Below are 13,331 nucleotides of genomic sequence, written 5' to 3' on the forward strand. Positions count from 1 at the left end.
ATAAAAACAAAACGACGAGCAGCAGGAAGTGAATAATTACGCCACACAAGATATTCAGACAAAGACTCCCATGTACGGTGGCCAGCTGGGGCCACACAACACTCACGTTTATTGAATGCTTATCATTTCCTTTTTTTTTTTTTTTAAATAAACACAACAACCGACCCACACGACGATACGATGTACACTTGTCGCCTTCGGCGGCGACCGCTCTTCTGGTACACGACGTGACTCGACGTTATTTACAAGCTGCGGAGTGAGGCGTTAAGAATGAGACAGCACTACTGTCACATCGGAGCTGAAGCGCAATGAGATGAGGACGGTCAAGTCAAAGTCAATGTCCTCTGTAGAGTTTCCACTTAAGAAAAAAAAAACCCAAAAACAAGACAAAATGTTCCTAGTCTAACGAAAGCAACAAGAGATGGTCGGCCATTTTAAACTACCGGATAGCTGCTCAAAATCTGCTCGAAATAAAACGTACTTACAAGGGAAAGATTCACAAATAGGAGGGACAAGCTTTTTTTTTTTTAACTGCACACCCCACGATTACTGCTAGTGATATGTTCCCCCTTTCAACATCCACCTCGGGAGTTTCCTCGTGTTTGGAACATGGAGATGCCGTCGGGGGGAAAAAAGAGAGGTTGCAAGGACAAACGCTCGAGCCTTTTTACCAGATGTAGCCCTCGTCATCGGCCTCTCCCGCCTCGCCCTCTTCTTCCTCGGCGGTCTCCTCGCCGCCTTTCTCTTCCTCGTCCTCCCAGCCCACTCCGCTGCTGAAGTCGCCCGAATACACGACTTCATCGTCTACGTGGGGGGGAGCAATTAAGATTTTCATGTACCTTACCTGTCACAATTATCTTTAAAGGCAGATTTCTTTAAGTAACTCTTGTGCGCGGGCGGCATTGTCCTTCAGTTAACTTTTTGAACAAGTGCACACTTTGCTAATGAGAAGTAGCCGAAACAATGGCGGGAGTTTGACTTTGTGCTGATTTAAGAGTTATTTCTTAAGCCCTGTCGTAGGAACAGTTCTTATCTGGAGAAGGTTCTGTCTGAGCAAGCCTTCATTTATCTTGAAAAGACTTTTCTCGCCGTGACAAGACACGCTTTGGAATGCAAATGACCGCTTGATGCATGAATGTGCTCTTTGCAGTGAGGGGGAAAGTCAGTTGACATAAAAGATAGCTTGTGTCGGGTAGATTGCAAAAAAAAGGGGGGCGCGGGGGATGTGGAGGTTGTGTGTGTGTTCCAAAAGAACTCACCGCAGTCTGGTTTGCCACGAATCCTCGAACCGGCCACTTCGCCACCGTACTGGTCAACGCACCAGCACTCTCCCCTGTCACACTGCAGCTTCCTGTAGAAGCCGTCTTCATCGCAGTTTGGGATGAAGCGACCTGGCATGTAAGCACACACACATATACAAGGATGAGCCGAGAACAAGCTTGCGTCATGCTTCACCGCGCTCGATTCCCAGTAGAATGCATGCCGCATACGTTGCAAGCATTCCCAACATCCATGAATATCAATTTGGTTTCCAGAAAATGCTGGTGATGAATATGTAAAATCAGAATGGTGGAGGAAAAAAGTCTCACACACACCAGGCCAGCATAATATCATCCACACAAAGTCTTTGGACCGTGGATTTTCACCAGATGGAGAAAGAGCTTATTAAGCTTGAAGGTTGCAAAGTTAGACAGCCTGAGCTCCACATAGATCATTTCAAAGCGCTCACACAAGTACAGAACAAAAATTGTCTGCTTAAAATACTTGGGAGTAAGTTTCAGAGTCCAAGCTCACATTATCGTGGTTTAATTGTAACCATTTTTTTTATAGAACGAGTACTGAATATCCATGAACATAATATTGTAACAAATATGTGCTGAATACAAATAAGGCCGTGTGAAAGAAAAGCGTCCTTGCGCTCTTTCAGAGGTGCATCTGAAAGTCAGGCTGGCACTGTGCCCTCGGTCGGTGTCCTTGCAAAGTCCTGACTCAGAGCACAGTCAGCCAGCCAGCCAAAATCTGCATTGCGCACGAGTCCAAATATACACTCACTCATTTACCCACTTTGACACAAATTTACTCACACACTTTGGGCCTGATTTTCCCTGCAGTGTATTAAATTCTAATCCATAAGCCTGATCATGACCAAATCCCTGGTGCCTATTAGGAATCCGTTGTCGTCAAATCCTGATCCAATAAAAACGAATCCCTAAAGGATTTGCGCGAGAATACGTACCAAACTTTCTTTTGCCGCCATCTAAGACTTGGATCCTTTCCAGCTCAGCCAGGCAGGGGGGCTCTGAAAATTAGGAAAATTCATGAAAAATTCCACTTTGATTCTATCTGTGTGAAAGTAGATTGCGATTATTTATTACATTGTGACATTTGTCTTTTTAAATTAAAACAGTAGCTAAGCTTGAGTTTCACGAATCCTGCCTAGCAACAAGTGGCCAGCCGGGCAACGTAAAAGAATCTCAAGCTTACAGCAATATTAATCTTCCTCTCTGCTCTCATACGCCGGGAGGTTTGGGACCTAGATTCAGCTCGGCTGACGGGTTATATCGGAGAGCTGAGGGAGAACTCGGCTGTCAACAAGCGGTAGCAATGTTCTCCTTGCCTGGCGGTAGCCATTTCAACCCTCCGGGGAACAGAAGGGAGAGCTATCGAGAGGAGGAGATAAATGGCGACAGACACGAGGAAACTACGTACTGGAGAGTTCACCCTCCTGTCTTTCTTTCTTTCTTTCTTTCTTTCTGTCCCGAGGGCGACCTTGATGTTAGACAGCATGGCAGTTGAGGTGACGGCTGAACACGTTCCACTCACTCTCTCTCCAGAAGCACAGGCACCACTCGGCCGTCGACACCTTGCCGTCTTTGTAGGAGTCACACGAGTTGAAAAAGGGACGGATGCAGATCTCGTACTTGTCCAGATTGATGGCGGCCAACTCGGGGTGATCCAGGTACAAGTCGCCGTTGGTGTCCAGCTTGGAGAACATCCAACCTACGGAGTCCTTACAGCTGGCCACCAGGCTCCTGTCCAGCACTGAACATACACGTTTTCAGTTTACATAAGTGGATCAATTTATCTGGCTTATGAATAACAACAAAGCCAAAACAAAACAATTTCAAGAGTTTCTTGGATGTGCATGCCCAGACCCAAAATAACACTCGTCGTAGTAGTTTCTCCAACCTGATGCCGTGTTGGCCGCGTTGCTTTTGGCCCCGGGCTTGCTGTTATTGTTCTGCTTGGCATTATTCTGAAGGAGTTGGAACCAGTCCCGGAGACGCTCGCCAAGATCAGCCAGATCCTGTCCGGTGCAAGTCTCTGCGGGGAAATCCGTATTTGTAACAACTTCTCACTTTCATGTTTACATTAAACCCACAACTGCATCTTACCGTGTTTACTCTCGGGCTTGGGAGCGGCGGTGGAACACGGACAGAGACCCGAGCACTTGAGGCTCAGCTCCTTCCCCGTGAGACACGCCTGCTGCTCCAGCTTGCACTGCCACATAAACACACACATTCTCACACACGTAGCTGCGACAAGGACACGTGAAGGTGAAGTCAAACGACTTATTGCAGGGACACGGATCAAATATTCATGAGGCGAGCGACTGTATGGCTTGGTTTCTGTGCGAGACTTGCACAAGGTCAGCAATGGCCATGTAAGAGACAAAGTATAAATCAATAAAACAACCCCCCTCAAGCCCATATTGGTGCTTCTAATTCCATACTCTGTCCCCCCCCCCCCACCTTCAACGTGTCCCCACAGTGCAATGACAGGGTTGTTTACACATTTGGGGACTATGCAGGGGTGTTGATCTCATTTTTTGGCCCGGGCCGTATTGAGGTTATGGGGGGGCATTATTTCGAAAGCGTGAAACTGTCAAGTAAGTAAACGTATTTGCGAGTATGTTTTAACATTTCGATATGTTTAAGCGTACTTGTATGCTAAACACTTAGCAATGTCTAAGCATACTTGTAGACTAAATGCTAAACACTTAACATTTGTTCCCTGCACCAATAAAAAAAAAAGGGATTTTTTTTTAAGCATTTGGCCTCCTGTTTGAAAATAATGTGACATGTCAGTGTACCCTTGAGGCGTAGTTGTGTCCGTCAGATCCACACACAGGCCCGGTAGAGGAGATTGGACATGGCTGACAGTTGCCATCAGAGGACCTGAGAGCAGGCTGCTTGAGTCTTGGGGACAAAAAGGAACACTAGATGTTACTGTCGGGCTTCTTGTGGATTTCCCACAAATACTTGGGATCTTGCACACGTCCTCACCTGTGCTCAAGCTTCTTGCGGTTGATGCACACAGCTCTCTGGTAGCCCTGGGCGACACACACCTTGTGCCTGCTGCACTTGACCTTTTGACACGGGTCCTTGGTGGTGTCCACATCTGAAAAGGAAAAAAAAAAAAAGCGTCGTGCTTGGTTCCACCATTTTTTGTTGTTGCATCCATGCCATGATAAGTTGTAAAAGGAAAACATTAGTAAATAAATCTGTGTCTGCGGTTGCCAACTGTTGTATTGGGAGCACACAAGCAGCATAAGGTATCTGGCTGAGCCTCATGTTAACTTAACAGGCTTCCGCGGATTAAAGCAGCGGCGGGTGATGATGACGTTTCCATAGCAACAGGCTCTCAGCGGTCCTGGAAATGATTTCTGGGCTGACTGTGATTTGTGGCTCAATCTGGTTTGTTTGTGAGGATTCTCGCTCGCTGTGCAATCATGTCAGCGTGCCCGTCTTGGAGGCTTTGTCTTCATTTCACGATGACACCCTCATCATCGTCGATTCCTGTGCCGTCCTACCTCACCTCGGTCTCCGCTATGCGATTAAACTAATGCGTAAATCGGCAGAGCGCTTCCCTTAATAATTAGGTGCTTTGGTACGATTCAATGCAGATTCCAATGAGATTTTTCCATGCGGATTGAGAATATGAAGATGGAAGTCGGGCCGCGTCCTCATAATGGACCGTCTTATCGTCCATGCACACTTGGACATAATCGATCTTAATGAGGAGGCAATGCCAAATTGCTTGCTCTTGGAAGGATGTGAAAGCATTTGTCACACACTCTTAGTCACTTAGTAGGATGAAAGTTCCTGGTTGCCTAGGTAACTGCCCTTGCACTGGCTGACATTTCAAATGTCATCGGAATCCTTCTCCCACTCTTTGCTATATATCAATGATCCACCCATCTATAGGTATGTACTATGTGTAACTGTGATGTGATACTTTATTTATTTAAGGTTATTTTGTACAGTGATTTCTAAAACAAGATAATAATAATATGAAAAAATAATAAATGAGAATATTGTAGAATCTTTTTTCCCACTAGTTCAATTCCAGAAATGACACTGCAGGCTTTCTGTTATTTCCTCGGTGTCGACTACTAAAATGGGGTCATTGATTGATCGGGCTGTTCAAACTGACCTCACAGTTTGCGATGACATCCATTTTTCCATCCATTTATTGTTATGTAAAAAAAAAAAAGAACTTTCTCATGCCTGCGCTTGAGCCCATTCGCGTGCTTGTTTGTTCTTCCGAGCTCAAATGATTGTTCTCCGGCAGCACTGAGCAGAGCGACGCGATTCAATCAGAGCACAGAGCCACTGGCTGCACTGATGAATTGACTAGAGAAAGGCAGTGTAAATGAGCCTGACCTCTCACTCACTCACTCAGCGTGCAGGTCGCCTCAAGTGGAGACAGCCATCGCGGCGCCTGAATGCAAATGTCCAGACTCTCCGTGTTGACAAAGTTGTACACGTCCGTCTTCTGTGAGGTCAAGAATGCCCGGTGGAGGAAAAAAGAGGTCTGCAGGCTCTTGTCAGGTCATTGTGCTGATTTCCTGACAACTTAGGTGACCTTCTCATTTTTGTTTGCCTCTATTGGCTCCCTGTGTGTTTCAAGATTGATTCAACGGGTCTTTTATTGCTTATAAAAACATTCTAAATCTTAATCGATAATGACTTTTAATAATCGTTTAGCTATATTTTGCAATCATCCTCCATGAATGCAGAAAACACGGTTTTGAAAATGTTGATCATTATTTTGCAAATTCTAAAAAAAAAAACGTTTGCTGAACCATACATTATTTGTTTTCTGCTCTATCAATCTGAAATAATATCTCATTTTTTAACATAGAGATGGAAGTTAACGCATGTTTGTTTTATCTGATACATCGATGAATCGACAAAATAATCCATTTTAAAAAAATAGTAATAATTGCAGCCCGAGACTGGAGTGAGTTAACTGTGTGCAATTTTCATCTCAGCAAAGCGGGCGACAGTTGTCGGCGACAGTTGTCGACGACAGCGCCTTCCATTAAATTAAGTCTTATTAACCGCCACCCGTGTCTGGCATATATCATCCTCCATGCTTTTACTTTCAGTTTGACGTACAGGTCTGTCTGGCCCTCAACTGAAAAGCATAATTAGGCCTTCAGACAGTGCACTAATAGACTCTGCCGTTCATAAGAGTTCATTTAAACTGCAAATCAAGCAGCAAGGACACGACTGGTGTCATAGCTTGCCTTGCCGCAAATTCGGTTAATGCTTAGCTGTGAGCTGAGGACGCTCTAGAAACTCAGAGGGAATCAAAATTGAACAAAGACAAATACGAAATAGAAAAGTGCTGCAATGGGTTCAAGCAGACGCAATGGTGGGCATCTCCTCGGGGAGTTGCATCAGATCTGCTCAAGCATGTCAAACAGAATAAAACAATCACTCAACCTGCTTTTTTTTCTGCTGCGGCATGAGACAGCGGGTGACCCCGGTCTTCTCACAAACACACACACACACACACACACACACACACACACACACACACACACACACACACACACACACACACACACACACACACACACACACACACACACACACACACACACACACACACACACACACACACACACACACACACACACACACACACACACACACTCGGGGCTGTGTAATACAATACGCAAGTGACGCATGTGTCCAGTTCAACTGAGGGTCATGGATTGTGAAATACCATATTCAATTTTGATCGACTTCTTCAGGTTCATGTTGCTATGAGTGCGTCATGTCGCATTTGGATGAAATATCGGTCTGGCACAGCATCATATCGAGTAGCAGCTTCAGCCACTTACTGTTACATACGTACAGAAAAAAAAATATATATTTTTTTACCTCTTTGGCCTAACATACCACAGATTTCAAGTAGAAAAATGACAACTCACTGTCACTGGAGCCTTGATTTTCATCCCAATTACGCACATAATCATCCTGCAAAAAGAAATAGAAAAAGAAATCAGTAAGATGGCGAATAATTGACAATGAATGCAGTTCTCTAAGTAAGAAGCGCCATTAGCATTTCACGCTGATTATAATGTGCACATTTTATCTTGAAAGCGTGATGAGGAGCACAGCCAGACGCGTACGTAAAATGCATCTGCATGGAAATGAGTTTGACTAATTGTCTTGCTGTTTACCTGTATGCCAGACATATGGCGCCCAGGGTCTACTGCTATTCAAGCCGAGTGCTTAGAATTTCAATCTAACTTTGAAGCCATGCACAGATAAAGACGTACAACGCCGTGAATGCACTGAAAAGAACTGACCTCCACTTCCTGATGAAAAGACAGCCAGAAGACAGAGAGAAAAACATTGAGAATTAGTGGGAAGTCATACTGACTCCATGAAGCTAAAAAGAGATACATTTGCTTTAGAAATCAGTCCATATATTAATTATGCAGCAAAGTGCAGCAATAGGTTTTAGCGATAGCTGCATCAAAAAATAAATTCTGCCTTTAGCACCCCAACACCCACTCAAGGTTTAAGTGTGGTGCATGATTTTAACACAGGCATTAGGTTGAAGTTATTTTAAATAAACAGTTTGATTTTTGAAGTTATTCTGAATAAACCGTTTGATTTTTGGGGGGGGGTATTTGTTGTGATGTTATCTTTTCATAGGTGCTGTTTAAAGGTTTATAACTATTAGAATAGTTTTGTTAGCCCAGCAAGGTTTATGGTGTTTGGTTTGTCACACACTGAAAGCTGCCGGGTTGTTTTCTGAACCCACTTTCAGCAGGAAAAAAAAAATATCCGAGAGACGGCTCATATCTTGATAATCTTATTGTCGGGTCACTCCTAAATTGAGGTAGCGTCGTAGACAAAACTGTGTACCACCCAGTTTGTGGCTAATCTAGTGATTGTGAATGAGATTAAATATCTCCTTGACAATACAAATCTTCTGTTTAAGATTGTTTGTGAGATATTTACCATGCCTCAGTGAGACTTTATCACAGCTTGGAACATTCGCCACACTGCGAGACGTTCTTTGACCCCCGCAGTGTGACGATATGCAAATAAATATTTTCATCACTGTCAGAACCCTCCACTCGAGCACCAAAACATATCCCGCCTGCGTGTCTTGCTCGTCTCCATCAACACACGCCCTCGCCAGGAAGCCAACGTGTGCCCGTGGAATGAACTCGATACTCCATTTGGTCGGTGAGTAATTGTCTGGCTTTTGTAGTTTGTAGTTTACAACCTGACCATTAATCTCGTGTTTACCGCATCTCCCCGATTGATGACTCACGAGCTGAATTATTCAGTAATCCCTGTTTGTGCTCCTACCAGGACCAGTGAGGAAAATGTTCCGCTGCACTGACACGACTGGAAATCAATGACTTGAGAAGGTGCATCAATGTCCGCAAAGAAAGGGGGGGAAAAAAACCACACACATCCATTTGTGAGTACAATGTTATGGAGGCTAATGACACACTGCATCTAATAACAGTGACTCACTGTGACAATATTTTATATTCTACTGCAATAAACGTGGCGAGCAGTGCACGGCGGTGGGTTGATTATTTTGCAAACGTGCATAAACGAATGTATTTTAAAAAAGGTGGTTAGCACCGTTGTGGGTGTGAACATAGCCAACAATGAAAACACATCTACCGCCCCATCTTCTTGTATTTCTCTCAGATAAACTGTACTGTACTGTATATGTATCTTCACAAGTCTGTCAGTTGTTTGTGCACAAACAAAAGTGAAAAATAATTGATTCAGACAGTGTGACACTTGCGTAAACAAACTCTAAAATACAACTAACAAACCCACATTGTGATTAAAGAGGGGGGGAAAAAAATCTGACATATCCAGGACAGAAAGCCTGTGATTTACCTTCCGCCTGTTAAACAGAGCAGGAAAGTTCTCCCTTTGCATGGCCGCGTTTGATTGACAGCTCCCGCTCCCTCTTATAAATAAGCCGCGGCGGTTGCTGTCCCCTTGTAGGATTCAGCACAAGTCAAGAGGAACTGTGTCAAAGACAGAGCTTCCCATACTTGCTGGGTGGATGGCAATCAAAGAAATGGCTTTGAAAGAATGCGCCAGTACGTGCGTCTGTCAGCAAGTGCCGCTGACTGACAGGTGGCTTCTCTGCAAATGTCGACTGTCGGACACACTCGGCGTCGAGTTCCTGGGGCGTTGCTTGCCGTCGCACCACAAAAGGACGCCTTAATAACATTTGGATAAAAGTTTGGGCTCTGACTTTTTTCTTCATAATCACTGCTGATATCTGCATTCATCACACACAAACGCAGAGCAAAAATACATACTGCAACTGCTGTTCGCCATTTTCAGGCTTTTTTTATGACAATTTGGGGTGATCAAAATGCTGTCACAAGAATGATCAATTTCATTTAATGTGTGTCTTCGTACTGTACAATACTGTTAGGTGCAATTTTAAGTTTAGCATAGCTTTAGATTTTTAGCTTGGGAATTTCCATTCATTTATCGGGGTAAAATAATCAAGTGGCAAATTAAATATAATGCAATGCACAAAATATAGCAATATATATAATAATGCATTTAAACTACGTATTATTCTGAGGTTTTTTTTGTACTTTTTTTTACCATTCCTTACGATATATTTTTGTACTATTGCTACAAAATTCCCTGTTCAAATCCCACACAATGTAACATTCTAAGCACTTTAAAATATTCTAAATAATTTAAAACAGTCCTCCAGAATTTCTACCACAGAGTTTTAGACAGTGATGCTCTGATTTGTCACCTGCACTGCAGAGTGAGGTTCAGCCCCCCCCCACATCCCTGGAGAGCTCATCAAGGCTGCCCGCCACCTTCTGCTGCTCAAGTCCTTCTCATCCTCTGCTACCTTACCCCGAAAAACAAATGCAGCAACCCATTTGTCGACATGTTAGATATTTTTAGTTATTAGCTCTTTCAAGCCAATCTCAAGGAAGCACTTTTGTGAATTAAAGTAGGCCAGATAGTGCTGGAGTACACCGATCGAATCTGATGAAACACAGTGAAATATCCTCCGTTGCCTTCATGAGCCACTTATCACTTCCACCCTCCTTCAGGATTGCACTCTCGCCGCCAGCGTCAATTTATAGATTGCACGAGACACCTGAGATGAAACAAAAGCCTGTATGCTTTTGTTATTCGGCTTTGTTATGGTGCATGGATGTTGAAGGACTGCAGGGGACACATTTGCTTCTCAAAGCCCAAAGGGAACATTCAAAATGGATGTGCACAAGTCCAACAGGTTCATATAGTAGGTTTTGTTTTTTTTTTCTTTTTTTCAATTTTGCTGACACCACAAAACGATTGATGAACAGAGCCGTGATATAGAATTACAAGTAAAAAAATGTGCCTGCCCAGAAATGACTCAAAAGTGATATATGGGATCATTTTACTACTTTGGGTCAGCGAAAAGTTTGACTTTTTAAAAGCCTACTGGGGTTTTGTATTGATTTTCTTTTGTTTCTAGTCATGCATTCTATCTGCAAGAGTGTATATCATTTCTGACAACCTCAATTTTCAATTGCAGCTTTGTTCTTATTTGAACATTTGACGTACACTCGCGTTTGTTGTTGCGTTCAAACTTTGCTTTGTATGTTTGCATTGATGTCTTCAATAGAAGCGATACGCAAAACAGAATGGAAATAAATGAAATATTTCACAGCGTTACAGATGTGTATTTTGTACTACAAATGATTCAACAAAACAATATTAGAAGGAAAGAGCTGTAATGTGAACGAATTCAGATATGATGGATGATTTTTTTTATCCATCTCACGGGGTGGCCATTTTGCCAATCACGGCTCATTATTTTTCTGAAGCTGAGCCGTGATTGGTTGTTCAAATACGTTCATTTACTCTGGATCTATCGCTTAATTAGCCTGTTATGGAATGAACTCTATTCCTTGACAGTTTGCAGTTTGCTCTCCAGTCATTTTTTTATGTCTGTACGGCGACCTTGAGTTCCTTGAAAGGTGTCTTATAAATAAAATGTATTATTATATTCAAGTGTTCAGGTTCAGTAGAAGCAGCTGAACGCTAAAGCAGCTAAATGAAATTGATACATGTTCCTCTTGTGTTATTGATTTGCAAATTCACACCCTGCAGCACCTGCGTCCTTCAGAAGTGAACTAACACAGCAGAACGGAAACGGGCATTTATTTTCCCCTCCGCCCCAATTACAGTCTACGTTGGCTTTTGGTGGGAAGCCAGAAAGATCTCACAACACATCAGCAGTCTGCCCCTTACCTGCCCTCCAAACCCTCAAAATATCCTCCTCTCTTGAGATGGATGAAGGCGCCTTGCTTCTTCAACACATCTCTGGACTTTCTGCAGTCTCATGCCTAATCTGGACTCCAATAAGGAGCAAGCAGCATGACGAGCTCGACTAATGACTTTTTGATGAGCTCTTATCGTCGTACACATCTGCATCAGCGCAGCAAAGCGCTGTACGCATGAAGTGTCGAGCTGCAAAGCTACTGTACGCAACGCTGATGGAATGACTCACTGTTCACAGTGAGTATCTGCACCTTCAGAAACACGTTGGGTTTTCTGTGAGATTGTCAAGAGTGACGATTTTCTCAACTGAATCCATTTCACAACAAGCAGCTGTTTGGCATAATCAGCAAATTTTCCAAAAAAGAGGGGGGGGGAACAAAGAAACCCCAGGAGGTCCGTTAAACAAAATAAAAATAATATAGAAATCCCTAAAAATATTGAGGCAATATTCATAAACATTGACCACATATGACTCCCGCTCCACTAGCTTAATGCTAAGACATAATGTGAAATGCTATAGACTTGCTAATCAATAACATCTATACGGTGGTGAGGCAAAAATTTACGCAATGGATATTTGAACACAAACATATGCTGATGGACTTAGCATTATTTCATTTATTAGCATCTCCCATACCAAATACTTCCTCTCAATTGTTCTCTCAGGTGATTTTGGACATAGTCAAAGTAAAGTTCTGCAATAATAAGGATTGCCAGTAGCTTCAGCAAGTAAATTTTTGCATAGTTTATGTGCGAGTCCAATGTGTGTCATGAGATTGGCGGAAAATTGACTTATTAACGAGCAGGCGCCAATCGGACCAGGTGGTCCCGGGCTGCAAAAATGGGAGAGAGGTGTGTTCGTTTCAGATAAGGTTTCAGCGGGCGAGTATGAAAATGAGAGGGGGGGAGATATGCAAAAATGGCATCACCAATGCATGCTGACATGCATGATGAATGCCAGTAATAAACAGAAACTTGCGTTGCAGATTCGCAATTCATCATCGAGTTCATATCGTGTCTGAGTTCCAAATCAGCACAACTTTGGGCCAATTTCATGCTCGGGTGATATCGTGGACAGTATCGTTTTCACAAGGGAAATGGAGCAATCGTATGGATTGAATTTACTTTTGATTTAGTGCTAGGGGGAAAATAAACTAGGGTACAGAGATAGGATAATCACATTTTTGGGAGGTGCGAATTAAGCCGATACAAAAAATACGATTACGGTCAACAAAGCCGTATTTTCGATTTAAAAAAAACCTCCCAGGTAGGATCGGAAATATTTTCCAAAGAGTTAGAAAACTCATACATCCTCCATCTGCTTCTTTCCAGTTCCCCACGTTCCTTCGTCTGGGTGGATTTGGTGCATTAGCGGAATGAATCGTTGAGTGCACCTGTCAGATTAAAGGATTGAATTCTATTATTTGTTGACTGTAACTGTTAAATCTAATCCGCTTGTCTTCCCGTGAAATAGATTGAATTGGAGCGTGGATGTATTGGAAGTGAGAGGCCTGTTATCCTCGCTCCGTTCTTACCGGGAATACATATTAAATATTTACAGTATTCACTCTGCTGCTTGCTTATTGTGCCTCCCTTCTTTTTTTGCAAAGACGGGATATGCGCATCTTGGTGTGTTTATGGAAGAAGCAGGACGATGACGATGATGAGAAGGAGAGCTCCTCTTTCATGTGCTGTAGCTTTGATTATTGCTTTCCAGTGTCGGATTAATAT

At 43.1% G+C, this 13,331-nt stretch overlaps 1 protein-coding gene across 2 annotated transcripts in view; it reads right to left on the reverse strand.

Moving 5' to 3' along the window:
* Positions 1-73: 73 nt before the first annotated feature.
* spock2 (SPARC (osteonectin), cwcv and kazal like domains proteoglycan 2) overlaps positions 74-13,331 on the reverse strand; it is a 32,677-nt gene continuing 19,419 nt past the window's right edge. The window contains exons 1-10 of one of the 2 annotated variants that reach the window (XM_088385964.1): positions 7,481-7,590; positions 7,229-7,274; positions 4,287-4,401; positions 4,094-4,199; positions 3,396-3,501; positions 3,190-3,324; positions 2,824-3,042; positions 2,237-2,299; positions 1,260-1,391; positions 74-804 (exon numbers count right to left, since the gene is read on the reverse strand). In XM_088385964.1, coding sequence (XP_088242090.1) covers positions 668-804; positions 1,260-1,391; positions 2,237-2,299; positions 2,824-3,042; positions 3,190-3,324; positions 3,396-3,501; positions 4,094-4,199; positions 4,287-4,401; positions 7,229-7,274; positions 7,481-7,495 — 1,074 coding nt within the window. In that variant the 5' untranslated portion in view covers positions 7,496-7,590 and the 3' untranslated portion in view covers positions 74-667. Of the gene's footprint in view, positions 805-1,259; positions 1,392-2,236; positions 2,300-2,823; positions 3,043-3,189; positions 3,325-3,395; positions 3,502-4,093; positions 4,200-4,286; positions 4,402-7,228; positions 7,275-7,480; positions 7,591-13,331 lie in introns of those variants that run through there. The other variant, XM_088385963.1, reaches the window with a different exon arrangement.

Source organism: Syngnathus floridae, chromosome 9 (genome assembly GCF_059516105.1).
Source record: "Syngnathus floridae isolate MCC-2025c chromosome 9, RoL_Sflo_1.0, whole genome shotgun sequence".
In the NCBI taxonomy this organism is placed as follows: Eukaryota; Metazoa; Chordata; class Actinopteri; order Syngnathiformes; family Syngnathidae; genus Syngnathus; species Syngnathus floridae.